This window comes from Balaenoptera physalus (genome assembly GCF_965194825.1).
Source record: "Balaenoptera physalus genome assembly, chromosome: 16".
In the NCBI taxonomy this organism is placed as follows: domain Eukaryota; kingdom Metazoa; phylum Chordata; class Mammalia; order Artiodactyla; family Balaenopteridae; genus Balaenoptera; species Balaenoptera physalus.
The window spans coordinates 53,215,309-53,241,430 of NC_138898.1; the positions used below are offsets into that span (position 1 = coordinate 53,215,309).

Genomic DNA, 26,122 nt, shown 5'->3' on the forward strand with positions numbered 1-26,122 from the left:
GATTTCAAACTTACTACCAAGCTATAGAGATCAAAACCGTGTGGTACCAGCATAAAGATAGACATACAGATTGATGGAATAGAACTGAGGGTCTAGAAACCCATACATCTCATTGCCAATTGATTTTTGACAAGGATGCCAAGACCATTCAATGAAGAAAGAATAGTCTCTTCAACAAATGGCACCAGGACAATGGGATAGCCACTTGAACTTCTTCCTCACTTCATTCCTTATGATGGCTGAGTAATACTCCCCACATTTTGTTTATCTGTTCATCTGTTGATGAACATTGGGTTGTTTCTACCTTTTGACTGTTGTGAATAATTCTGTTATGAACATTCATGTACAACTATCTGTTTGAGTCCCTGTTTTCAGTTCCTTTGGGTATACACTGAGGAGTGTAATTGCTGAGTCATATGGTCATTCTATTTAACTTTTTGAGGCATCATCAAACTGTTGTTTTCCACAGAAGCTGTGCCATTTTACATTCCCATCAGAAATACACAAGGGTTCCAATTTCTTTGTAGAAATGTCTATTCAAGTCCTTTGCTCATGTTTTGCTTGCATTGTTTGTTTTGTTGACATTGAGTTGTAGGAGTTCTTTATGTATTTTGGATATCAATTCCTTAATAGATATATGGCTTGCAAATATTTTGTTCCATTCTGTGAGTAGTCTTTTTACTCGCTTGGTAGTGTCTTTTGATGCATAAAAGTTTTAAAATTGTTGAAGTTCAATTTATCTATTTTTTTCTTTTGTTGTCTGTGTTTTTGGTATCATACATAAGAAACTGTTGCCAAATCCAAGGTTATGAAGATTTTCCACTAAGTTTTCTTCTAAGAGTTTTATGGTTTTTAGCTTTATGTTTAGATCTTTGATCCATTTTGAATTAATTTTTGCATATGGTATAAGGTAAGGGTTCCACTTCATTCTTCTGAATGGAGATATCCAGTTTTCCCAGCACCATTTGTTGAAAGACTGTCCATTGAATAGTCTTGGCACCCAAGTTAATTATATTTGTGAGGGTTTATTTCTGGGCTCTCTAATGTATTCCATTGGTCTTTATATCTAGAGTTTGAGAAAGACTGGTGTTAACTCATCTTTAAATGTTTGATAGAATTCACCAGAGAAGGCATCTAGTCCTGGGCTTTTCTTTGTTAGAACAGAACCTGAGAGACCTGTGGGACACCATCAAACACCAGCATACACATCATAGGAGTCCCACAATGAGAAGAGAGAGAGAAAAGAAGCAGAAAAAATATTTGAAGAAATAATGGCTGAAAACTCCTCCTAATTTGATGAAATACATGAATCTACAAACCCAAGAAGCTCAATGAACTCCAAGCAAGATAAACTCAAAGAGATCCCCAGTAAAAGTCTAAAATTCCAATTGTCAAAACTCAAAGACAGGGCTTCCCTGGTGGCGCAGTGGTTGAGTGTCTGCCTGCCAATGCAGGGGACATGGGTTCGAGCCCTGGTCTGGGAAGATCCCACATGCCACGGAGCAACTAGGCCCGTGAGCCACAACTACTGAGCCTGCGCGTCTGGAGCCTGTGCTCCGCAACAAGAGAGGCCGCGATAGTGAGAGGCCCGCGCATCGCGATGAAGAGTGGCCCCCGCTTGTCGCAACTAGAGCAAGCCCTCACACAGAAACGAAGACCCAACACAGCCATAAATAAATAATAAATAAATGTTTAAAAAAAAAAAACAAAAACTCAAAGACAAAGAGAGCATTTTGAAAGCAGCAAGAGAGAAGAGAGTCCCTACATACTCGATAAGATTAACAGCTGATTTCTCTAGAGAAACTATGGAGTCTAGAAGGTAGTGAGATGACATTTTAAATCTTGAAAGGAAAAAAAAAACTTTTAACCAAGAATTTTCTATCTGGCAAAACTATCCCTCAAGAATGATGGAGAAATTAAGACATTTTTGGATAAACAAAGGCTGAGGGAGTTTATTACCAATAGGCCTTCCGTTCCCTGCTAAAGGGAGTTCTTCAGGCTGAAATGAAAAGTCACTAGACAGTAACTCAAAGCCATAAGAAGAAATAAAGACCCCTGGTAAAGGTAACTAAAGCCAATAGCCAAAGGGCATATGAAAAGATGCTCAACATTGCTAATTATTAGAGAAATGCAAATCAAAACTGCAATGAGGTATCACCTCACATTAGTCAGAATGGCCATTATCAAAAAGTCTAGAAATAATAAATGCTGGAGAGGGTATGGGGAAAAGCGAACCCCTGTTGGTGGGAATGTAAACTAGTGCAACCACTATGGAAAACAGTCTGGAGGCTCCTTAAAAAACTAAAAATAGAATTACCATATGATCCAGCAATCCCACTCCTGGGCATATATCTAGAAAAGACAAAAACTATAATTCGAAAAGATACATGCACCCCCAATGTCCATAGCAGCATTATTTGCAATGGCCAAGACATGGAAGCAACATGTGTCCATCAACAGATGAATGGATAAAGAAGATGTGGTGTATATATAATGGAATATCACTCAGACGTAAAAAAGAATGAAATAATGCCATTTGCAGCAACATGGATAGACCTAGAGATAATCATACAAAGCGAAGTAAGTCAGACAGAGAAAGACAAATATCATATAGTATCACTTACATGTGGAATCTAAAAAAAATGATACAAATGAACTTATTTACAAGACAGAAACAGATTCACAGACATAGAAAACAAATTTATGGTTACCAAAGGGAAAGGGGAGAGAATAAATTAGGAGTATGGGATTAGGAGATATATACTACTGTATATCAAGTAGATAAACAAGAAGGCTTTACTTGTTACAGCAAGGTCAGAAGCTCTTGCTCTGGCCTCAGAGTGCTGTATTTACATCTTGGTGTGGATCCTGACCTTGAGCAGGTCAATAGATTCTGTATCCATTTCCCCTTCTGTGAAACTGGAAAATGATAGCACTTATCTCATAACTTAGTTATGAGGATTAAATGGGATGTAAAATGCTGAGAACAATACTTGGTATATAGTAAGAACTTAGTACATGTTAGCAATTATTATCACCTTTTACAAAAGAAGAAACAAAGTCAGAGAAGTTATAGAAGACCCAGGGTCAGCCATAGTTCATGTAGTCAGGTTCAGTGAAGGGCTGCCTGATGCCTTAACTGTGGCTCTTTCTGTTATATATGCAATCCTTACATTTTCGATCTATATTCTCTTAACTTCCTGGAAGGCAGATGTTTGCATTTATTTTGCATTTATCTCCCAGACTTCAGTTTGATTGGTTTATCTCCAAATCTGGAGCCACTATACTTAGAGCCTGGGAAACCTTGAATCCTTGACCCATCATTTACTAGTTCCATGACATTGAGCAAATTTATTTAATGCGGCCAAGCCTCAGTTTCTTCCTCTGAAAAACAGGGAGGTTATGAAGATTAAATAAGATACTGTATATAAAGTGCTTGCCACAGTGCCAGGCAATGCTCCATAGATGCTATATAATCTACCGCTCATCTTTGAAGAAGATGGTTTTTATTGTAGGAGATGTTATTAATGCAGTATTAGAGGAAGTTTTAGGCAATTAAATGTTTGTGCTTTTTCGTAAGGATTGATTAATTTTTAAGTGCAACAAATCCTCTTAGTCTTTTGATAGTGAAAGTGCAAGTATAAAAGGTTTCTATCAAAATTTCTTAAAAGACTGCTTCCCTTCTGAAATGCTGAGACAAATGCAGAGATGCTTTCCTTACCATGGCAGGGAAAAGAGACTTGCATTATACTTCTTTGTGCATTATTTTTTTATTTAAAAAAAATTTATTTCATTGAAATATAGTTGATTTACAATGTTATATTAATTTCTGCTGTACAGCAAAGTGATTCAGTTATACATATACATATATTCATTCTCTTTTAGATTGTTTTCTCATATAGGTTCTTTGTGCATTATTTTTTTATATAAATTTATTTATTTATTTATTTTTGGCTGTGTTGAGTCTTTGTTGCTGCATGCAGGCTTTCTCTAGTTGCGGCGAGCAGGGGCTACTCTTCGTTGCGGTGTGCGGGCTTCTCATTGCGGTGGCTTCTCTTGTTGCGGAGCACGGGCTCTAGGTGCACAGGCTTCAGTAGTTGTGGCACGTGGGCTCAGTAGTTGTGGCTCACGGGCTCTAGAGCACAGGCTCAGTAGTTGTGGCACACAGTCTTAGTTGCTCTGCAGCATGTGTGATCCTCCCAAACTAGGGCTTGAACCCGTGTCCCCTGCATTGGCAGGCGGACTCTTAACCACTGCACCACCAGGGAAGTCCCTCTTTGTGCATTATTGATGAAACTCTTTTCATTTCTTCCCTCTGAATTTGCAGCTCATGTTGCAACCGCCTCCAGAGGCATCATCTTCTTCTTCACCTACCTCCCATACCTGTACCTCACTTTCAGCTACAACCAAAGGAGTCACTTCCAAATGATTGCCTTTTGTCTCCTCTCCAATGATGCCATGGCACTGGGAGGCTGATTAATCTCCACATATGAGACAAAAGGTGAGCCTTACCTTTCTCAAGGTAAACTGCCTTGATGTTTTGCCATTTGCTGACAGGCAGAGTTGACCTTCATTTCCAAATAAACATAACTGGCTCATTTTATTCAGTGTTCTGAGCATTTACAGTATACTTACACCTATGGTAGGTACTGTAAGGAACACTTAAGAAATGTAGAATGAAGTTTACATCATGCAGCTTACAATGTAGTTTGGGAGAAAAACTAAACCATGTAAATGATTTAGGGAATTTTACACCTATATAGTTGTATAGATCTAAAATATATAGATTTATGATTAGAAGTTCAAATAACACTTTAGAACTTTACAGATAATGTAGTGCTATTACAGATACCATATTTTATTCTCATAGGCCTCAGAGTTAGTCTTCTTTCACAAGTTGGTCTAGGGGACCTTCCGTCAGAAATGTTACAACTTCCACACTTTGGGGTGAAAGTACAACATCAAGTTTTCATTTGTCTCATGTTTCTGGAGTTTGAAGAATTCCCCACAACATCTACAGTCATTGCAGAAGATTGCAGCCAACATGTCAATCAAAATGTAGGACCCTGGGACTTCCCTGGTGGCACAGTGGTTAAGAATCCACCGCCAAGGCAGGGGACACAGGTTCGAGCCCTGGTCCGGGAAGATCCCACATGCCACGGAGTAACTAAGCCCCTGCGCCACAACTACTGAGCCTGCGCTCTAGAGCCCATGAGCCACAACTACTGAGCCCACATGCCACAACTACTGAAGCCCACGTGCCTAGAGCCCGTGCTCTGCAAGAAGAGAAGCCACTGAATGAGAAGCCCGCACACTGCAACGAAGAGTAGCCCCTGATCACCACAACTAGAGAAAGCCCATGCGCAGCAACGAAGACCCAACACAGCCATAAACAAACAAACAAATAAATAAATAAAATGTAGGACCCTGAGGTCTGTGGGGTTACAGTACTTACTGAATGGAACAGTTTCACATTTCAGTGGTACTAAGATGATCTGCTCTGAACACTCTAGCAAGTGCCTTCTTTGCTCAACGTTAGCTTTTATCACCAAGAGTCCAGGTCCCAAATGATAAAGCTTGGTTTAGCAGCAGATAACAGGGATAAGAGTTATAAGTTGGATCGAGTTTGTGGGTCCCCTTACTGCAATTAGGATAATCTCCAATGTCCTGGTTAGAGGCATCACCTACCAATGAATTTCTTTATTAAGTTTGGATGGTCTAAATGGATTAAGGGTGCTTAAAATTTAATAAAGGATGTTAAGTTGACCAGAATTTATTGAAAGTGAGTGGTTTTCTTTAACAAAGCAATGTTGAGACCATGATTTACAAATACTTATGGAGGAAAACTAGATTTGAAATGGTATATCTGATTCCTTACATGTTAGTGAATGAACGTAGATGCTTTATGGAGCCTATCTGTTGAAATTGAGGGAATTTAGGTAGGTGGTTGGACTGGATGAACTGTGTGTTATGATCAGTGTTCATTCCTGAAAGGCACAGGATAGCCCACAAATGGTGTCTAGTGTTACAACTGAAGGAAATGCAAATGCATATGATCATAAGCAGGTAGGAATCTCTAAGAATATAATTGATGAAATGTTAGAAATCCGAGGATAATATTTCTTATTTAGAATCCTCATACTTTCACTGGATTAGTTTTTCCTATTCATCTGACCTATCTGCTCAAATCAGATAGCACGCCTTCTAGTGAGTGAATAGATAAAATTACTCTGTACATTTTCGCAGTAAGTCTAGTGCAGAGCTTTCAGTTTTAATCTTGAGCAGGAATCACTATATACAACATGAATCAGGCCTCTGGTTGTATGGCAGAAACATTTTGGCCTCTTAAAATCAGAACCTGCATGCTTGTGGAGCAACTGGGTTTGTCACTTGAAACTTCCATTTATTGATTTATTTGTTAATTTATTATTTACTAGATTGATTTTAGTTTTTAAGAGGCCCAGTAAATAGCACCCTTCTCCCCTCCTTAGTTTCTGAACCAGTTGAGAAACAAAACAGAGATGTCATCTTATTAATACCCAAATATCTTTTTATAACTAATAAAAAACTTGGTGGATGGGTTATTATAGATGCTCAGATGGGCCATTTTATCTCAACTCCTCAAGCTTGTCAGTGCTGTCTTGTAGCCCTGACTAATCTTGTTTCAATCTCTTCCCTTCCACAGGTATTGATCTCAAGGGTATTCCTTAATAAACATTTTGCATACTAAACTCCATTTCAGGGTCTGTGTCACAAAGAACCTAACCTGTGACTATTGAATTTATCTCTGGGACCCCTATTAATGTGAGAAGGGTCTCCTATTATGCTCTCCACCTGGGTGGGACGCTGGGCCTTGTTGTTTAGCTCCCTTGCCTTGAAAGGCCATCCGAATGGAAGCCCAAAGTTTTCTTGTTAGCAAATGACCTCTGAGCAAAAGAGCCAGTAGGAAAACAGAGAATAGGGCAGAGAAATACATTTGAAAAGATGGTGGCCAAACTTGTTCCAAAACTGGATTTCAGGAAGCCCAGCAAATCCCAAACAAGATTAACAATAAGAAATCTACATTAGACATACCAACATAAAATTGAACATACCAGAGGTCAAGAGAAAAATCTTAAAAGTAGCTGGAGGGGAAAAAAAAAGACATTGCTTTTCAAAGGAGCCAAGAGTGGGAGCCTGAAGATAGTGGCTTTATACGTTGTATAAAATAATAATGATGATGATGATAATGATGATGTCTTTAGGATTTTTTTTAAAAGATAGAATTAAAATACATAAAAGGGTTTTTGAGGAGATGAAGTCAGAAATCAGTGGGGGTAAATACTTTTTGGAAGGGGAATAAAGATGTTGATTAACTTTAGACTTTGCGGCAATGTAGACCTGGTAATTCATTACTGAGCCGACCAGGAAAAGGCTAGGAACAGTGTATAACTTTCAAACTTAATAGAGAGAAAATGGAATAATCAAAAGATTGGTTGAGTCAAGAAGAAGTGGTGTGGGAGAGGAATTATGTCACATGGCCTCTTCTACTGCAAAGGGGGATGAGAAGTCAGGGAAGAACAATCATGATCAAAGAGATGTGGGGACAGGTGAACTTTGCCAGATTCCTTTCAGCAGCACCCTGCTCTCAAAACACAAATAAATAAATTGTGGAAAGAAGTAACAGCTAACTCCTACCCAATCCAAACTCCAGCAGTATTTTTGTTTTGTTTTGTTTTTTAAATAGAACTCGATGAGCTGATTCTCAAATGTACATGGGAGTATAAAGGACCAAGAATAGCCAAGAACTCTTGAGGAAGAACAAAATAGCAAAACTTGTTTTACCAGATTTCGTGATTTATCATAAAGCAATAGTAATTAAGATTATGGTTGACAAATAGACTAATAGAACAGAAAAGAAGGGAGAGGTAAATGCATTGTTAAATATCAGAGATGATACTTCAGAGCAGTGGGATTTAATAAATGGTGCTGGAGCAACTAAAGAACCTTATGGAAAAAATTGAAATTGGACTTTGAATTCACACCATACACAGATATCAATTCCAATGTAAAAAAACTATTAAGTTTTTTGGAGATGATATAGGAGGGTACATTCATGTACTTGAAGTAGGAAAGATTTCTTAAACAAGGCACAAAAATAACTAACCATCAGGAAAAGACTGATAAATAATGACATTAAAATTAAGACACCACGAAGAGAATGAAAGGAGAAGCTACAGAGTGGGAGAGGATGCTCGATACATTTAACCTGCAAAAGGCTTGTATCCAGAATATTTAAAGAATTCATAAAATCAATTATATATCATACTTTATAGTAAAGAAAAAAACAGGCAAAAATAGGCACTTCATGAAAAGACATATCCAGATAGCCAATAAACATATGCAAGCTAGAAGAAAATGAAGTGACATAGTTAAAGAAAGTACTGAAAGAAAAACCTTGTCAACTCAGTGTTCTATATCCAGGGGAAAATTAGGGAGAAATGAAGACTCTCTCAAACCAAAGCGACAGAATCGATTGCTGGGAGACATTACGAGAAATGTTGAGTTCTTCAAGCAAAAACAATATCATATCAGACAGAAGCTTGGATCTGCGCAAAGAAATTAAGAGCACTGAAAATTGAAAATACAGTTTATTTTGTCTTCTGTGGAGTTTTCTGGCTCTAAAAGAGAACTGACTGTCTAAAGCAAAAGTGGTAGCAATGTATTGTGTTTATAGCTTATGTGAAAATAAAATGTATGACAACAGTAGCAAAGGGTGGGAGGGAAGAACTGGAAACTGGAAATTGTTGTAAGATCCTCATGCTACACATGAAGTAGTATAATATTATTTGAAGATAGACTAATTAAAGATGATTTTAAACCCTAGAACAACACTAAAAAAATTTTTAGAGTTATAAGTAATAAATCGATAGTGGAAATAAAATAGAATCATTAAAAAAATCCCCATTAATGCAAGAAGAAGAGGAAAAAAGAAACAAAGAAAAGTTTGAACCAAATAGAAAAGAGCTGGCAAAGTGGTAGATTTTAATCCAATCAATAATCACATTAAACGTGAATAATCTAAACATACCAATTAAAAAGAGACTGTCAGTTTAGATAAAAAGGCAAAACCCAACTAGATGCTGCCTACAGACAAAGATGACGGTGAAGTTGTAAAGGTGTGCATATTTGGGGTTTTGGGGGTTATTGATTTGGGTGGTAGTTGTACAAAGTACTTCCTTTGTAATTGCTTGTTAAACTCCATTTTATATACTTGATATGTATATTCCCAATAAATAAATAAAGTTAACTGGCAATCAAATGTCTGCTGAGGTGGGGAAGGAGCCTTGTCTCTTTCTTCTTTTCGGACACTGCAGACTTACACTGAACAAGGATGCACCTGGCTTTCACAAACTAAGTGTGCTGACTGTTTACGGCAGCTGAGGTTTGCGAGACCTGTCTGTAAGCCGTGGTGAAAGGCAAGGCTCTCGATTGGCACAAAGACAGACACAAGTCATAGAATCTCATCTCAGGAAGGGCCTCAGAGGTTTCCTGGCCCCTCGCCCCTCACAGCATGGCCTGTGCACCAGCAGCATCAGAACCCTCAGAGAGCTTGTTAGGAATGCAGACTCCCAGGCCCATCCAGACACACTTAATCAGAACAAAATCCCCAGGTGATTAGTGAGTACAGGAAAGTTTGAGGAGCACCGTTCTAGCCCATCTGTCTGCTCACCAGTATTTGAACGTCTCCTCTGGTGTTGCTAGTTACCACCTCCTCAATCCTGCCGTGTGGCAGCAGATGCAGGGTATCTTGGATGCTTTACATGAGAAGCTTAGTCAGCTTGCATTCAGATTAGACACTTGGCATCACAAAGGATACTTATCTTTATACGCACCCAGGAATTGGTCCCAAGCCCATCCTCAGCACTCCTTTCTTCATGGCATATGTATGTATTGAGCAGCTGCTGCATATGAGGCCCTGGGTCAGATGTTGGAGATACTGAGATAACCTGACAGTCCCTGGCCCCAAGCTGGGGTTGGCAATAAGTGAGCAGATTCACAGTGCGGAGTGAGACCTTCAATGCTCACAGTTAGCGCAGGGTGCCCCAGATGCACGTGGGTTAGACATATAACCCAAGAGAGTGAGTATACATGCTTGCTGGGGAAGGAGATACCTGTGCTGACCTACCAAGTAAGAATTAACCAAGCAAAAAAGGTGGGGAGGAGTAGGAAGGGCTTTCCTGACAGCATGTGCAAGAGTGTGAAGATGTGTCTCAGATGACCAAATTTCTACTTCTTGGTGCCAAAGAATCATTTTGCCGATAATAAGAATGTTTTATTAGGAATTCCCTGTTTAGGACTCAGCGCTTTCACGGCTGGGCCCAAGTTCAGTCCCTGGTTGGGGAACTAAGATCCCACAAGCCGTGTGGCATGGTCAAAAAAACCAAAAAACAAACAAAAACAAAAACAAAAAAGTTTTACCTTCTTTGAGAAACCAACAACTAGCTTTTCTTTTCCTGTGCCTAACTTTTGTCCCTTAATACCCCAGACATGAATAGTCCAGTCTTCTCATTGGCTTGTTCTCCAACTGCTTGATTGGAAAGTTCTGGTAACTTTTCTCTGTCTTCGATGTGGTGACTGTTTTCCTTCCTTTGGAATAGGCACAGGCATCCAATGGAGGAACATGGGCAGTATAGGAGGAGAGTTTAACTTCACTCAGGTGCTGCTGATGCTACTGCTGGACTCTCTCTTATATGGCTTGGTGGCCTGGTATGTGGAGTCCGTCTTCCCAGGGGTGTATGGTACACCCAAACCTTGGTACTTCTTTCTCATGGTGAGTACTGATGCTGCTGTTTTATAGATTGACATTAGAATTTTTATAGCTCATCATCAATATTCCTATCCCTCTTTGTGGTGTTGGTTGCAACCTCAAACTCCTGGAAATCTAAGTGCAGTTCTCTAACCTGGATTCACCCCAAACCTATCAACTTGTGGTTGCCAAGGGAGCATAATTAACAAGTCTGTCTCTCTGACTCTTGCCCCACTGCTGATACCCTGTGCAGAGTCCCCTTAAGAGTGCCTGTGACTGTCTCACATGTGCCCACTTGAGTGGCAGGCCCTGCATTCTCTCACAGAATGGCACCCCAACAAGGTAGAGCCCTCAGGACTCCTCGGCCTTTTTCCTCTTTGGGCTGGTGACAAGGCCCTGAAGCTCTTTGAGACACCTCTGTGACCTGGGGGCACGGGCACGGGGCACAGCTTTCGTTGACAAGCCCATGAAGCTCTCCAAATCTTTTCTCTCCTATGGTGAGTAAATTTTTCCTACAAAGTTGAACCCATCATGCCTGATTCAGTCCTCTTGCGGATTCAGTCTGATCCCATCTGAATTGCACAGGTACTCACTTCAGGCCTCGGCAAAGGCTGCCATGCTTGCCCTTCTTGGTCTGTGGAGAAATGGGTAGATTGTTAACGCCAGTATTTCTCCAGGCCTCAGCCCACAGGGGTGCTGACTGCCAACACGACAGCTTCCCCAGTACACCAGGAGTGTGGATACGAGGCATCATTTGTAGCTCCATCCTCCGGACCACGAGTTGTAGGTTGAAATGCAGTTTATTAGTAGTAAGTCTGTGAGCAAATTCTTGACTTCTTCAGGCACCATTAAGTGTTCGATACCAGGAAACTCCGGTGGGTGAGGCTGGGGTGGGGGTGGAGGGAGGGAAGTGTGAGAATTTAATTTACCAAAATATTTATCTTCCAGAAGAAGAGAGCCAATTCACCTAAATGTATTAATGCAAGTTGACTTCCTCTCTAGCCCTCCTACTGGCGTGGAGAACCTATATCCCTTACGAATTCAGTGCTGGAGTTGGGGGATCCTCAGAAAGCTCTGTAAAGCAAGTTCATTTAGGAAGAGCCTACTGATTTGATAAAAGGAATTGAAATCCAACATCTATACAAGGTATCAGCTCACAAATCTTCTTCCAAGGACTTGAGAAATAGTGCATAGAGGCTTCTGTTTTATTCTGACAGTGGTTACAAGGTACATTTTGTGATAGATTTTTAATTCCCTTCTGTAATGTTATCCTCAAAATTAGGAGTATAATGTAAAATGTCCTGTTTTCTGTCATAAAGTTAAATGACTGGATGGAGGGTCTAGATGATTTTTCTTGAAACAGTCTCGCAAATGCCAAACACCTCTTGTTGGGGACACCCTGGAACTCAGTCATTTGATGGCTGACTTTGATCCACCAGTGTTTTTACATAACCAAATCAAATAGTAAACCAGATTTCACTGCTGGCTTCCAGATGCAGAAGTGTTTGTTCTTTCACCAGTGTCTGCTGAGTCCTGCATTGACTAAGGACTCCCCTGACAGGATGATTGGCTATAAGCTCTATACCCTGGTGTGTCCTCCAGAGCATTATTTTTTTGTTTGGAGTCTTCCATTCTTCAAATACGATGAGCCTAAGGAGAAGCAGTGTCCTCTGTATGACTGATACAAGGTCACAGTCAAGGTGCTAGCTCAATACTTTGTGTCGCCTTCCTTGGCCTATGGGATCAAGTGGATCACATGCTGGCCCAGGGGCTCCACAGCATGGGGGATCATCCCAGCTCCTTTACATACTGTGGTAGCAGCTTGGAATGCTCCAGTCTTCACCCAATTTATTGTAGCTTCAATAAGCAGGGATTTCGTTTCCTCTTTTCACATAACAAGCAGTCTGCAGGCACATGGTTCTGGCATGATTTCAGCTGCTCAGCAAAGCCGTCCCAGACCCCTGCTCTTTCTGCTCACTTGCTTTCATTTATTTTCCCTGGGCCAGTGGAAGCACATAGCTCTCATCTTCGTGCTTGTCATTTCCTGGTTGCAAGATGGCTGCTGTCGCTCATCTATAGGGAAAGATAAGAGCGAGGGGCTTTCTTTTAGGAGGACTTCTTCCTTCTTTCCTTCCTTCCTTCCTTCCTTCCTCCCTTCCTTCCTTCTTCCCTTCCTCCCTTCCTCCCTCCCTTCCTTCCTTCTTTTCTGCCCTTCGGTAGATCACCCCTGATTCTTATTGCCCAGAATTCTGCCACATGTCCACCTCAACTGCAAAAGGGAGACTGAGAAGTTAGGGAAGAGGACCGTCACACTTGATTCAAAATAATCATACCAGATGGATGTGGGGGCAGGAGAAGTGTGCCAAATTCCTTTCCGCAGCACCCTGCTCCCAAACACAGTTAGATAAATGGTGGGAAGAAGTGATGTCTAAGTTTCACCCAACTATAATGTCTGTACTCCAGACCCCAAGTCCAGTCCAGATGCAGTTAGACAGGACAGAAATTGTCTAAGGCGTGGACAGAAATTGTCTAAGGCCTAGACTGAAATGTGATGTATCTCTGCAAGTGGCATTATGGGTGATTTTATTTTCTTCCTTATACTCATATATGAATTACTTGTATAATAAGAAAAAAATAAATGGTATTTAAAATACTGGAGACGTTTGATTTAGAAAACAGGACGGTCTGTCTGGTGTTCTCTCCCTAGATCAACACCACCCACAAAAGAGGCAGGGTGCCCTTTCTCAGGGGATTAGCCAGGCAGTGCAGAGCAGAGGGACTTGAAACCTCTTATGGACACTATTCCCTAAACATTCAGGAAGAGGAAGGGGTGTGACATTTAAGATTTTTTAGTTAAAGGATTTCTAGAAAGTGTTGTTTTAATTTAATTCTTTACTTCTTTTTAGATGAAATTCACATAACATAAAATTCACCATTTTGCTCATTTTACAATACAAAATTTAGTAGTTTTAAAAATTATATTCACAATGTTGTGCAACCATCACCACTATCTAATTGTGGAACATTTTCATCACCCCAAAAAGAAACCTGGATCCACTAGCAGTCACTCCCTCTTCTTCCTTCACCCCAGCTGCTGGAAACCACTAATCTGCTTTCTGTCACTATGGATTTGACTCTTCTGAGTAGTTCATATGAATGCAGTCATACAAAATGTGACCTTCTGTGTCCAGTTTCTTTCACTTAACATAATGTTTTCAAGATTTATCCATGTTGCAGCAAGTATCAAAACTTCACTCCTTTTAATGGCTGAATAGTATTCCATTGTATGGAATTGTATGTGATATCTTGTTTATCCGTTCATCAGTTGATGGACATCTGGGTTATTTGTACCTTTTGGCTATGTGAATAGTGCTATGAATATTAGTCTTCAAGTTTTTGTTTAGACACCTTTCAGTTCTTAGGGATGTATACCTAGTAGTGAAATTCATGGGTCATAAGATCTAACTCTGTGTTTAACTTTTTTTTAAACTTTCTGAGGTACTTCCATTCTAGTAGCTGTGAATTGGTATCACATTGTGGTTTTGATTTGCATTTCCCTAATGACTAATGATATTAAGCATATTTGCTTATGGGCCATTTGTTTATTTCTTTGGAGAAATGTCTATTCAAGTCCTTTGCTCATTTTTCAATTGGGTTGCTTATCTTTTTGTAGTTTAGTTGTGAGAATTTTTTTTATGTATTCTAGATGGTAGACCCTTATCAAATATATGATTTGCAAAAACTTTCTCCCATTCTGGGCATTATCTTTTCCCCTTGTTGATAATGTTCTCTGATGCACAAAAGTTTTAAATTTTGATGAAATTCAACTTATCTATTTTTTCTTTAGTTGCTTATGCTTTTGATGTCATATTTTAAAAAGTGTTGTGGGACTTCCCTGGTGGCACAGTGGTTGAGAATCTGCCTGCCAATGCAGGGACACAGGTTCGAGCCCTGGTCTGGGAGGATCTCACATGCTGCAGAGCAACTGACCCCATGTGCCACAACTACTGAGCCTGTGCTCTAGAGCCTGGGAGCCACAACTACTGAGCCCGCATGCCGCAACTACTGAAGCCCTCATGCCTAGAGCCCGTGCTCCGCAACAAGAGAAGCCACTGCAATGAGAAGCCCACACACCACAACGAAGAGTAGCCCCCGCTCGCCACAACTAGAGAAAGCCCGCACGCAGCAACGAAGACCCAACGCAGCCAAAAATAAATAGTAAAATAAAATAAATAAATTTATTAAAAAAAGAACTAATGTTTGAAACTCTTAGAACGAAACATAGGTGTAAATCCTATGCAATGCTTTTTATTTTTAAAATTTATTTATTTATTTATTTATTTTTGGTTGCTTTGGGTCTTCGTTGCTGCGCATGGGCTTTCTCTAGTTGTGGCGAGTGGGGGCTACTCCTCATTGCGGTGCGCGGGCTTCTCATTGCGGTGGCTTCTCTTTTTGGGGAGCATGGGCTCTAGGCTCACAGGCTTCAGTAGTTGTGGCACACGGGCCCAGTAGTTGTGGCTCTCAGGCTCTAGAGCGTAGGCTTAGTAGTTGTGCCGCATGGGCTCAGTTGCTCTGCAGCGTGTGGGATCTTCCCGAACCAGGGCTCGAACCCGTGCCCCCTGCATTGGCAGGCGGATTCTTAACCACTGCGCCACCAGGGAAGCCCCATACGTTAGTTCTTACATTTAGGTCTTTGATTCATTTTGAGCTAATTTTTATATGGTGTGAGGTAGGTGTCAAATTCATTCTTTTGCATGTGGATATCCAGTTGTCCAGCACCATTTGTTGAAAAGACTGTTCTTTCCCCATTGAATGGTCTTGGCACCTTTGTCAAAAATCAATTGACCAGGGGACTTCCCTGGTGGCGCAGTGGTGCAGAATCCGCCTGCCAATGCAGGGGACACGGGTTCGATCCCTGGTCAGGGAATTAGATCCTGCATGCCACAACTAAAAGCTTGCATGCCGCAACTAAAAAAAAAGATCCCACATGCTTCAACGAAGATCCCTCATGCCACAACTAAGACCTGGCGCAGCCAAATAAATAAATAAATATTTAAAAAAAGAATCAGGACCAGCCAAAAGAAGAGACATATAGGGTGATGTCTGGGAGGGTCCCAAATGAAAAGCTTCCATGTCTTCAGAATGTGTCACGCTCCTGGCACATTGCTATATAGAGGGTAGCTCACCTAAGCTTCAAGTGTCTAGTTTTTACTGGGGTTTCATCACATGGCCGTGAATGATTGAATCATGGACCTCGTGACTGAGCTCAGTCTGCAGTCTTTCCCTCCCAGCTGATTGGGAGGTCAGATTGATATCATGGCTCAAAGCCCCAACCATCATATCACATGGTTGGTCTTTTTGGTATGACCAGCCCAGATCTTGATCACCTCATTAGCATAAACTCCGGGTGGCCTGAGGGTACTACCAGCAAAGACACCCCTATCACTCCAAGGATTTAGAGGCCCCTCCCATTAACTGGGGACAGAGGCCAGCCAGATTCTTTATTATACAACACTTACATTGATTTTTAATATGCTGAACCTTCCTTGCATTCCTGGGATAAATCCCACTTGGTCATGGTGTATAATCCTTTTAATATGCTGCGGTACTTAGTATTAATAAGTCATATATTCAAGTACAGGTTTCTGGTAACTGACTGTACTGCTGAACTGAATGAATAAGCATTTTCAGAACTCTAATGAAAAACTGATGAACTCATAAAAGTGCTAACAAAAGATCAAGATGAAAAAAAAAATTAATTACATGGGACTGAGTGAACTGATGAGGATGAGTATAATTTTTGTGACTTTCTGTTTGAATTAAAAAAAAAAAATCCCACAGGGACTCAGAGGCAAAGAATATACAAATCAATTTTCACTGCAAAGTAAAGGAGCTGCTACAGTGGAGGATTACTGGACTGAATGTCAATATTATGACATTGTATGAGTGTGTTTCATGTTTGGTAATTGCAATCATTGTTGCTTTTGTTGTGGTCATCCATGTACAATGCTTGATGTCAGTCTATTTATCTCTTGTGAAAAAAAAAAGTCATATATTTAAATGGTTCAAGATACAAAAGCCGGGAATTCCCTGGCAGTCCAGTGGTTAAGGCTCCTCATTTTCACTGCCAAGGGCCCGGGTTTAATCCCTGGTCAGGGAACTAAGATCCCACAAGCCTCATGATGTGGGAAAAAGAAAAAAAAAAAAGATGCAAAAGCCTTTTGTTTATCCCTTTCCCTGAAGGTAGTAAGTTTATTGTGTATCTTTCTTATGTACAGTTTATGTATATACAATAGTCCCTGCTTATTTGCAGGGGATTTGTTCCAAGACCAACAGTGGATGCCTGAAACCTCAGATAGTACCAAAGCCTATATATACTGTTTTTTCCTATACATACATACCTATGACAAAGTTTAATTTGTAAATTAGACACAGTAAGACATTAAACCAATAGCTAGTGGGAAGCAGCCACATAGCACAGGGAGATCAGATCAGTGCTTTGTGACCACCTAGAGGGGTGGGATAGGGAGGGTGGGAAGGAGGGAGACACAAGAGGGAAGAGATATGGGGATATATGTATATGTATAATGGATTCACTTTGTTATAAAGCAGAAACTAACACACCATTGTAAAGCAATTATACTCCAATAAAGATGTTAAAAAATAAAAAAATTAAAAAAAACCAAAACAATAACTAATAATAAAATAGAACAATTATAGCAATATACTGTAATTAAAGTTATGTGAATGTGGTCTTGCTTTCTCTCTCTAAGAATATCTTATTGTACTGTACTTACCCTTCTTGTGATTTGAGATGATAAAATGCCCATGTGATGAGATGAAGTCAGGTGAGTGATATAAGCATTGTGACACAGCATTAGACTATTGACCTACTGACAATACATCAGAAGGAGAATCATCTGCTCCAAGTGATCCTGGATCATCTAGTCATGACAACGTCGATGGTTGGATGTCAAGGGCAGACGATGTTGATGGTTGGGGATCCCGAGCAGGACAGAGCTGGATGGCACAGGATTTCAGAGTTCAAGATACTCAGAACGGTGCACAATTTAAAACTATGAGTTGTTTGTTTCTCTAATTTTTAAAAATTTATTTATTTATTTATGTATTTTTTGGCTGCATTGGGTCTTCATTGCTGTGCACGGGCTTTCTCTAGTTGCGGTGAGTGGGGGCTACTCTTCGTTGCGGTGCACAGGCTTCTCATTGCGGTGGCTTCTCTTGTTGCAGAGCACAGGCTCTACATGCTCGGGCTTCAGTAGTTGTGGCATGCAGGCTCAGTAGTTGTGGCTCGAGGGCTGTAGAGCGCAGGCTCAGTAGTTGTGGCACATGGGCTCAGTTGCTCCGCGGCATGTGGGATCTTCCCGGACCAGGGCTCAAACCCGTGTCCCCTGCATTGGCAGGCGGAGTCTTAACCACTGCGCCACCAGGAAAGTCCCCTATTTCTGTAATTTTTCATTTAATATTTTCAAACCACAGTTGACTGTGGGTAGTGGGTAACTAAAACTGTGGAAAGCGAAACCTCAGATAAGGGGGGACTGCTGTACAAGCAAAATGCTTGTTGGACACGCCAGCCTCCCGTCAGAAGCCCCTGCCAGATCTCTGTCCTCTGCTATTTTAGCTGAAAGGCTTGTTGTGCCAGAAGTGCCCTGAAGAAATCAAATGCGTGCTGCACATCCTCAGTCTGCAGGACAAACGGGACTCCCGGAGCAGGTTCCTGACCGGGAGAATGAGGCGCAAGCTCTCCATCGGCATTGCCCTCATCGGCATCGCCCTCATCAGCATCGCCCTCATCGCAGGCTCCAAGGTAGGGGGTGGCAGGGCCTGGCTTCCTGAAAGACACAGGTCAGGGCCCCCACATGCAGTAGAAAAACACGTTGGGTCAGCAGGGCCCAGAAGTATCACTTTCTAGTTCCCACTTGGCCTGGGCTGGCTGCAGGCCCTTCAGCCATGTCCCAGGCACCTCAGCTCTGGACGCCCTGGATGGGCAGTCTGGTGTGGGTGATACTGCTGAATCTTCATTGACCTCCAGTCACATGGGGCCTGCAGCGCAGCCAGCCGGGGCCTGGGACGTGACTCTGCCGTCATCACAAGGCCATTCCTCTGCCCTTCAGGTGCTGATGCTGGACGAGCCAACCTCAGGCGTTGACGCCATCTCCAGGAGGGCCATCTGGGACCTTCCTCAGCGGCACAAAAGTGACCGCATCATCCTGCTGACCACCCACTTCATGGATGAAGCCGACCTGCTGGGAGACCACATTGCCATCATGGCCAAGAGGGATCTGCAGTGCTGCGGGTCATCTCTGTTCCTGAAGCAGAAATACGGTGAGTGGCCCCGGGCAGGCAGTGGGGAAGGCAACCGAAACTCCATTCTGTGTGGGGTCAGCGTTGCTGGTCCAGTGTGCTGGAGAAAGTATCCACTGGTAACGTTCCTGAAGGGCCACTGAGATCAGGCAGGGAGAGGCCTTCTCTAGACATCCTGTTCTGCTACCTGTGGGTAAAGACCCGAGGCCCCAGGCAGAGGGCCTTGTGAGAACGAAGAAGGAATGAAGCAGAAAAAATCTCTGAGACTTGGAGTCAGAAGGCCTGTGTTTGAGTTCCACTCTGGTAGTTTACTCCCTTTTCATCCTTTCTACCAAGTTAGTTCATCCTTTTTTGGCCTTAGTTTTCTGATCTATAAAATGGAGATTAAGATACCATGTTCCTCAAAGTGGGAGCTAGTGCATGCAAAAGCGCGAGTTGTTATTTCCACAACTGGGTGTACTCCTCATCAGGATCCCACCGCAAACATCCTCCCCTTGTTTTCCTGGACCCCCAGCCCTCTGGGTTTCCCTCTTATGTCTCTGACTGCTCCTTTGCATCACTTCTACTTCTAAACATGGAAGTGCCTTGGTTGCTTTACTATTCTTTCTCTGCCCACTGACTTAGTGATCTCATCCAGTGTCCTGACTTTAAATACTTACCTGGCTGAAAAATGTATGTATCTCTGGCTGGACCTCTCAACTGAACTCCAGATTTGTGTATTTAACTGCCTACTCCACACATCCACATAGACAGTGAACAGACCTGAAAGACTTGTCCAAAACCTGTGCAGAGCTGAGCTCCAGCTCTTTACTGCCAAACCATCTCCCCCACAGTAAAGGCAGCTCCATTCTTCTAGGTGCTTGGCCAGAACCTTGGGGGCTCCGTGATCCTCTGTCTCTCATAGCCCATAACTGATCCATCTGTAAACTCTAGTGACCTTGCCTTCCTCCCACCTCTACCACTTGTTAGCGCCCTGGTCCAGGCTGCCATTCTTCTACCTGCATTATTGCAGTTGCTTCTAACCCACCCCTGGTCTCTGCCCAGTTGTCAGAATGAGTGTGTCACTCTTCTGCTCAGTCCACCAATGACTTCCTGTCCCACTGAAAGGAAAAGGCAGAGTCCTGGGAGTGGCCTAAAGGCCTTGCTTGGCCTGGTCCTATTACCCCGACCACATTTCCTAAAGTTCTTCAGCTGCTTTGCTCTGCTCCTGCCCCATGGCCCCCTTTCTTATCCAGCATACTGGGCTTGCTCCTTCCTCCGGGCCACACATTGCCATGCCTTCTCCTCTTCCTTAGGTCTTCAGTCCTTTTACAGATGTCACATTCTCAGTGAGGCTTTCCTTGTGACCCTGTTTAAAGTCACAATCCCCGATACTCTGTATCCCCTCCCCTGTTCATCTTTCGCCTTAGCACTTGTCACTAATATACTCTAAATTTTACTTATTTCTCTTATTATCTGTCTCACATCCCTTTAAGGAAAGCCCATTGAGAGTAGGGATCTTTGACTATTTGGTCCACTGCTATGTGCTCAGTGCCTAGAAGAGTGCCTGTCACATCATGAGAGCTCAATGAATGTTTGTTGAATGACTGCATTGCCAGCAGTGCAGTAACAAGTGTTACTAGTAATTTCTGAAAGAATGTTTAGAATACCATAAGGTATGTATCCTCAAAAACATAATTTAATTATGATAGAGGTATGCTTGTTCTTAACCTTAATGTTCAAGGGCCCTACCTACTAAGTTTTCACTTCCCCACATTAGTTATCACTTAAAGAGAGTGTTGCCCTTAATACAACCCTCCTTTATTTTGCCTAGCATTGCTAAATGTGCTATTATCACCTCCCAACTATGGAGTAGAAGGTAAGACTCAAGAGTAGCATTATAGACCTTCAGAGGCAAGTTCACTGTGGTTTTTTTTTTTTTTTTAACATCTTTATTGAAGTATAATTGCCTTACAATGGTGTGTTAGCTTCTGCTTTATAACAAAGTGAATCAGTTATACATATACAATATGTTCCCATTTCTCTTCCCTCTTGCATCTCCCTCCCTCCCACCCTCCCCATCCCATCCCTCTAGGTGGTCACAAAGCACCGAGCTGATTAAATTCAACCCCGCAGGGCTCACCAGCTTCTCTAGCCTGTGGAGCTATCCTGTTCTAGGATATAGAACACTAAATGTGACTAAAAAGGGTAAAACTGTTTCATGATCTTTTAACTGTTGTTTCAGGTGCAGGATATTATATGACTTTAGTGAAAAAACCTCACTGTAACACAGAGAAGATTTCTCATCTGATTTATCAACACACACCAAATGTAATTTTCCAGTCTAGCACTGGTGAAGAAATAACATTTATACTTCCTAAAGAGAGCGTGCACAGGTATGGACCTGAGAGGACTGGAGTAATTGTTTGCATGTACTGAGTGTGCAGTTGTCTCTCCTATCCCTGTCCTCGCCAAGGGCACTCGAAGCTGTAATGGTCTGGATCCCTAGGCCTTTGGTATTTCCTAGAAAGACACGACACCCCAGCCAGAGTGCACTTGAAAATACAGGACTCTGATCATGTTTCCTCCTCCTTAAAAACCCTTGATGGTTCCCAGTTGCCTTCAGGTTAAAATCAAATTCTTTAAGATGGCTTTAGAGGGGCCCTTGATTGTGTGAACTCTAATTACATGCACCCAAGTAACTGAGCTCAGATGAAGACTTTACTTGATTTTCCTCTAAATTACAGTTGACCCTTGAACAACACAGGTTTGAACTGCGTGGGTCCACTTATACACAGATTTTTTCAATAAATAGGTTACTATGGTACTAGTACATTACTACACTATCCCCGTTTGGTTAAATCTGCAGATGTGGAACATTTGGATATGGAAGGCTGACTATAAAGTTATAAGTGGATTTCTGATGTGGGGTGGGAGCAGAAGTCAGCCCTGTAATTATCTCAGACCTCAGATTGGTTCCCAACACTTCCCCCTCTCCCTCTCCTCAGTCCCCATGTTGCTTTCAGATAGGAATCTTACCTTATACTTCATTGAGAAAATAAACACCATCCAACAAGAACTCTATTTTATCCCTATCACAAACCTACAAACTTGCTTGCTTCATCACCAGCCCAAGTACCCACCCACCTCACCTTCTCAAGAGTTCACTTGTTTGATAATTTCCTCTCTCATCTACATCACCAACTTCTCTCTCTTTGGGTCATTTCCATGAACATATTAGTGTGATCTGGAAAAACACTCTCTTGAGCCTACCTGTCTTTCCAGCCACCACTCCATGCCCTGCAACCCTGCACAGTCAAAACTCTCTAAAAATGGGCCAAGCATGTTGCCTGCTTTATCTCATCACCCATGCATTACTCAGTCTACTTCACAGTGGCTTTCAAACCCTTCCATCCAAACTGGAAATATGCCTATTCAGATCTTCTGCCCATTTTAAAATCAGGTTGCTTTTTCTTTGATATTGAGTTGAATGAGCTGTTTATATATTTTGGATATTAACCCCTTATCAGTCATATACTATTTGCAAATATTTTCTCCCATTCAGTAGTTTATCTTTTTGCTTGTCAATAGTTTCCTTTGCTGTGCAAAAGCTTTTAAGTTTAATTAGGTCCCATTTGTTTATTTTTGCTTTTGTTTCCTTTGCCTTAGGAGACAGATCCAAAAAAATATTGTTACGATTTATGTCAAAGAGTGTTCTGCCTATGTTTTCTTCTAGGAGTTTTATGACTTCTGGTCTTACATTTAGGTCTTTAATATATTTTGAGTTTATTTTTGTATATGATGTGAGAAAATGTTCTAATTTCACTCTTTTACATGTAGCTGTCCAGTTTTCCCAGCACAACTTAATGAAGAGACTGTGTTTTCCCCATTGCATATTCTTGCCTCCTTTGTTGTAAATTAATTGACCATAGGTGCGTAGGTTTATTTCTGCGTTCTGTATTCTGTTTCATTGATCTATTTGTCTGTTTTTGTGCCAGTACCATATTGTTTTGATTACTGTAGCTTTGCATGATACCTCCAGCTCTAGACTTCTTTCTCAAGATTGCTTTGGCTATTCAGGGCCTTTCGTGTTTCCATACAAATTTTAGACTTATTTGTTCTAGTTCCGTCAAAAATGTCATTGGTATTTTGATAGAGATTGCATTGTATCTGTAGATTGCCTTGGGTAGTATGGTCATTTTAATAATAATAATTCTTCCAATCCATGAACACAGTATATCCACCTCTTTGTGTTGTCTTGAATTTCTTTCATTAGTGTCTTATAGTTTTCCAAGAACAGGTCTTTTATCTCCATAGGTAGGTTTATTCCTAGGTATTGTGTTCTTTTTTATGTGACAGTAAACGGGATTGTTTCCTTCATTTCTCTTTCTGATAATTTGTTGTAAGTGTATAGAAATGCAATAGATTTCTGTATATTAATTTTGTATCCTGCAACTTTTACCAAATTCATTGATGAGTTCTAGTAGTTTTTTTGGTGGCATCTTGAGGATTTTCTATGTATAGTCATTTTCACAATATTGATTCTGCCTATCCAAGAACATGGTATATTTTTCCATCTGTTTGTGTCATCTTCGAATTCTTTCATCAGCATCTTATAGTTTTCTTAGTACAGGTCTTTTGTCTCCTTAGGTAGGTTTATCCCCAAGTATTTTATTCTTTTGATGTGATAGTAAATGGGATTGTTTATTTAATTTCTCTTTCAGATCTTTTGTTGTTAGTGTATAGAAATGCAACAGATTTCTGTGTATTAATTTTGTATCCTGCAACTTTACCAAATTCGTTGATGAACTCTAGTAGTTTTCTGGTAGCATCTTTCGAATTTTTATGTATAGTATCATGTCATCTGCAAACAGTGACAGTTTTACTTCTTCCCTTCCAATTTGGATTCCTTTTATTTCTTTTTCTTGTCTGATTGCTGTGGCCAGTACTTCTAATACTATATTGAATGAAAGTGGTGAGAGTGGGCATCCTTGTCTTATTCCTGATCTGAGAGGAAATGCTTTCAGCTTTTCACTGTCAAGTATGATGTCAGCTGTGGGCTTATCATATATGGCCCTATTATGTTGACGAATGGTCCCTCTATATCCACTTTGTGGAGAGTTTTTATCATAAATGGATGTTGAATTTTGTCCAAAAGCTTTTTCTGCATCTATTGAGATGATCATATGGTTTTATTGTCTAGTTTGTTAATGTGGTGTATCACATTGATTGATTGAACCAACCTTGCATCCCTGGGATAAATCCCACTTGATCATGGTGTATGAACCTTTTAATATGTTGCTGAATTCAGTTTGCTAATTTTTTTTTTCACACACACACACACACACACACACACACACACACACTGTATTTTATTTTTACAAGAGATAGACTGACATCAAGCATTGTACATGGATGAACACAACAAAAGCAACAATGATTGCAATTACCAAACATGAAACACACTCATACTATGTCATAATATTGACATTCAGTCCAGTAATCCTCCACTGTAGCAGCTCCTTTACTTTGCAGTGAAAATTGATTTGTATATTCTTTGCCTCTGAGTCCTTGTGGGATTTTTTTTTTAACTCAAACAGAAAGTCACAAAAATTATACTCATCCTCATCAGTTCACTCAGTCCCATGTAATTAATTTTTTTTTTCATCTTGATCTTTTGTTAGCACTTTTATGAGTTCATCAGTTTTTCATTAGAGTTCTGAAAATGCTTATTCATTCAGTTCAGCAGTACAGTCAGTTACCAGAAACCTGTACTTGTCAGAGTCTTTTCCATGATTTTCTTGAAGATGAAAACCTTTTATAGGAACATATTTGCAAAAGCATCAGAGTACACCCAGAACTGTCTGTAAATGACAAAAGACTTAAAAATGACCACGGTTAAAGATTTGATGAAAGTTCATAATAATGCAGTTGACAAGAAAATTAGTTATTTCTGAGATATACATTTTAAAGTAATAACTAGGATTATGACTTATAACATTATACCAGAACATATAAGATTTTTAGAAATTTCATGTAATGTCTGAAACATTTATATTAACATATTTCCATACAAATAACCCAATGAAAGTTTAGTATTAGTTGTTTTGTTTGTTTGTTTTTTTATACTGCAGGTTCTTATTAGTCATCAATTTTATACACATCAGTGTATACATGTCAATCCCAATCGCCCAAATCAGCACACCACCATCCCCACCCCACCGCAGTTTTCCCCCCTTGGTGTCCATATGTCTGTTCTCTACATCTGTGTCTCAACTTCTGCCCTGCACAGTTTGCTAATATTTTATTGAGGATTTTTGCATCTATGTTCATTAGTGATATTGGCCTGTAATTTTCTTTTTTTGTGCTGTATCTTTGTCTGGTTTTGGTATCAGGGCCTTGTAGATAGAGTTTGGAAGCATTACTTCCTCTGCAATTTTTTGGAATAGTTTGAGAAGGATTTTTCTTCTCTAAATGTTTGGTAGAATTCACCTGTGAAGACATCTGGTCCTGGACTTTTGTTTTTTGGGAGGTTTTTTTTTGTTTGTTTTGTTTTGTTTTTATTGATTCAATTTCATTACTGGTAATTGGTCTGTTCATATTTTCTATTTCTTCCTGTTTCAGTCTTGGGAGATTGTACATTTCTGTGAATTTGTCAATTTCTTCTAGATTGTCCATGTTATTGGTGTATAATTGTTCATAGTAATGTCTTATATTCCTTTGTGTTTCTGTGGTGTCCATTGTAACTTCTCCTTTTTCATTCTGATTTTATTGATTTGGGCCCTCTCTCTTTTTTTCTTGATGAGTCTGGTTAAAGGCTTATCAATTTGTTTATCTTTTCAAAGAAACTGCTCTTAGTTTTATTGATTATTTTCTATTTTTTTTGGTCTTTATTTCATTTATTTCTGCTCTAACATTTATGATTTATTTTCTTCTACTAAATTTGGGTTTTGTTTATTTTTCTTCTTCTGGTTCCTTTAGGTGTAAGTTTAGATTGTTTATTTGAGATTTTTCTTGTTTCCTGAGGTAGGC

The 26,122-nt window shown here is 40.5% G+C and overlaps 1 protein-coding gene across 1 annotated transcript in view; it reads left to right on the top strand.

The window, feature by feature from the left end:
* The window catches only part of LOC309644884 (ATP-binding cassette sub-family A member 17-like), an 83,443-nt gene that overhangs the window by 14,304 nt on the left and 43,017 nt on the right, over positions 1-26,122 (top strand). Inside the window, 10 exon segments of the mRNA XM_082429152.1 lie at positions 4,328-4,473; positions 4,477-4,501; positions 10,641-10,813; positions 11,792-11,866; positions 11,870-11,881; positions 11,885-11,935; positions 17,671-17,850; positions 18,429-18,614; positions 18,922-19,132; positions 21,336-21,486. Of these exon segments, the coding sequence (XP_082285278.1) occupies positions 4,328-4,473; positions 4,477-4,501; positions 10,641-10,813; positions 11,792-11,866; positions 11,870-11,881; positions 11,885-11,935; positions 17,671-17,850; positions 18,429-18,614; positions 18,922-19,132; positions 21,336-21,486 (1,210 nt within the window).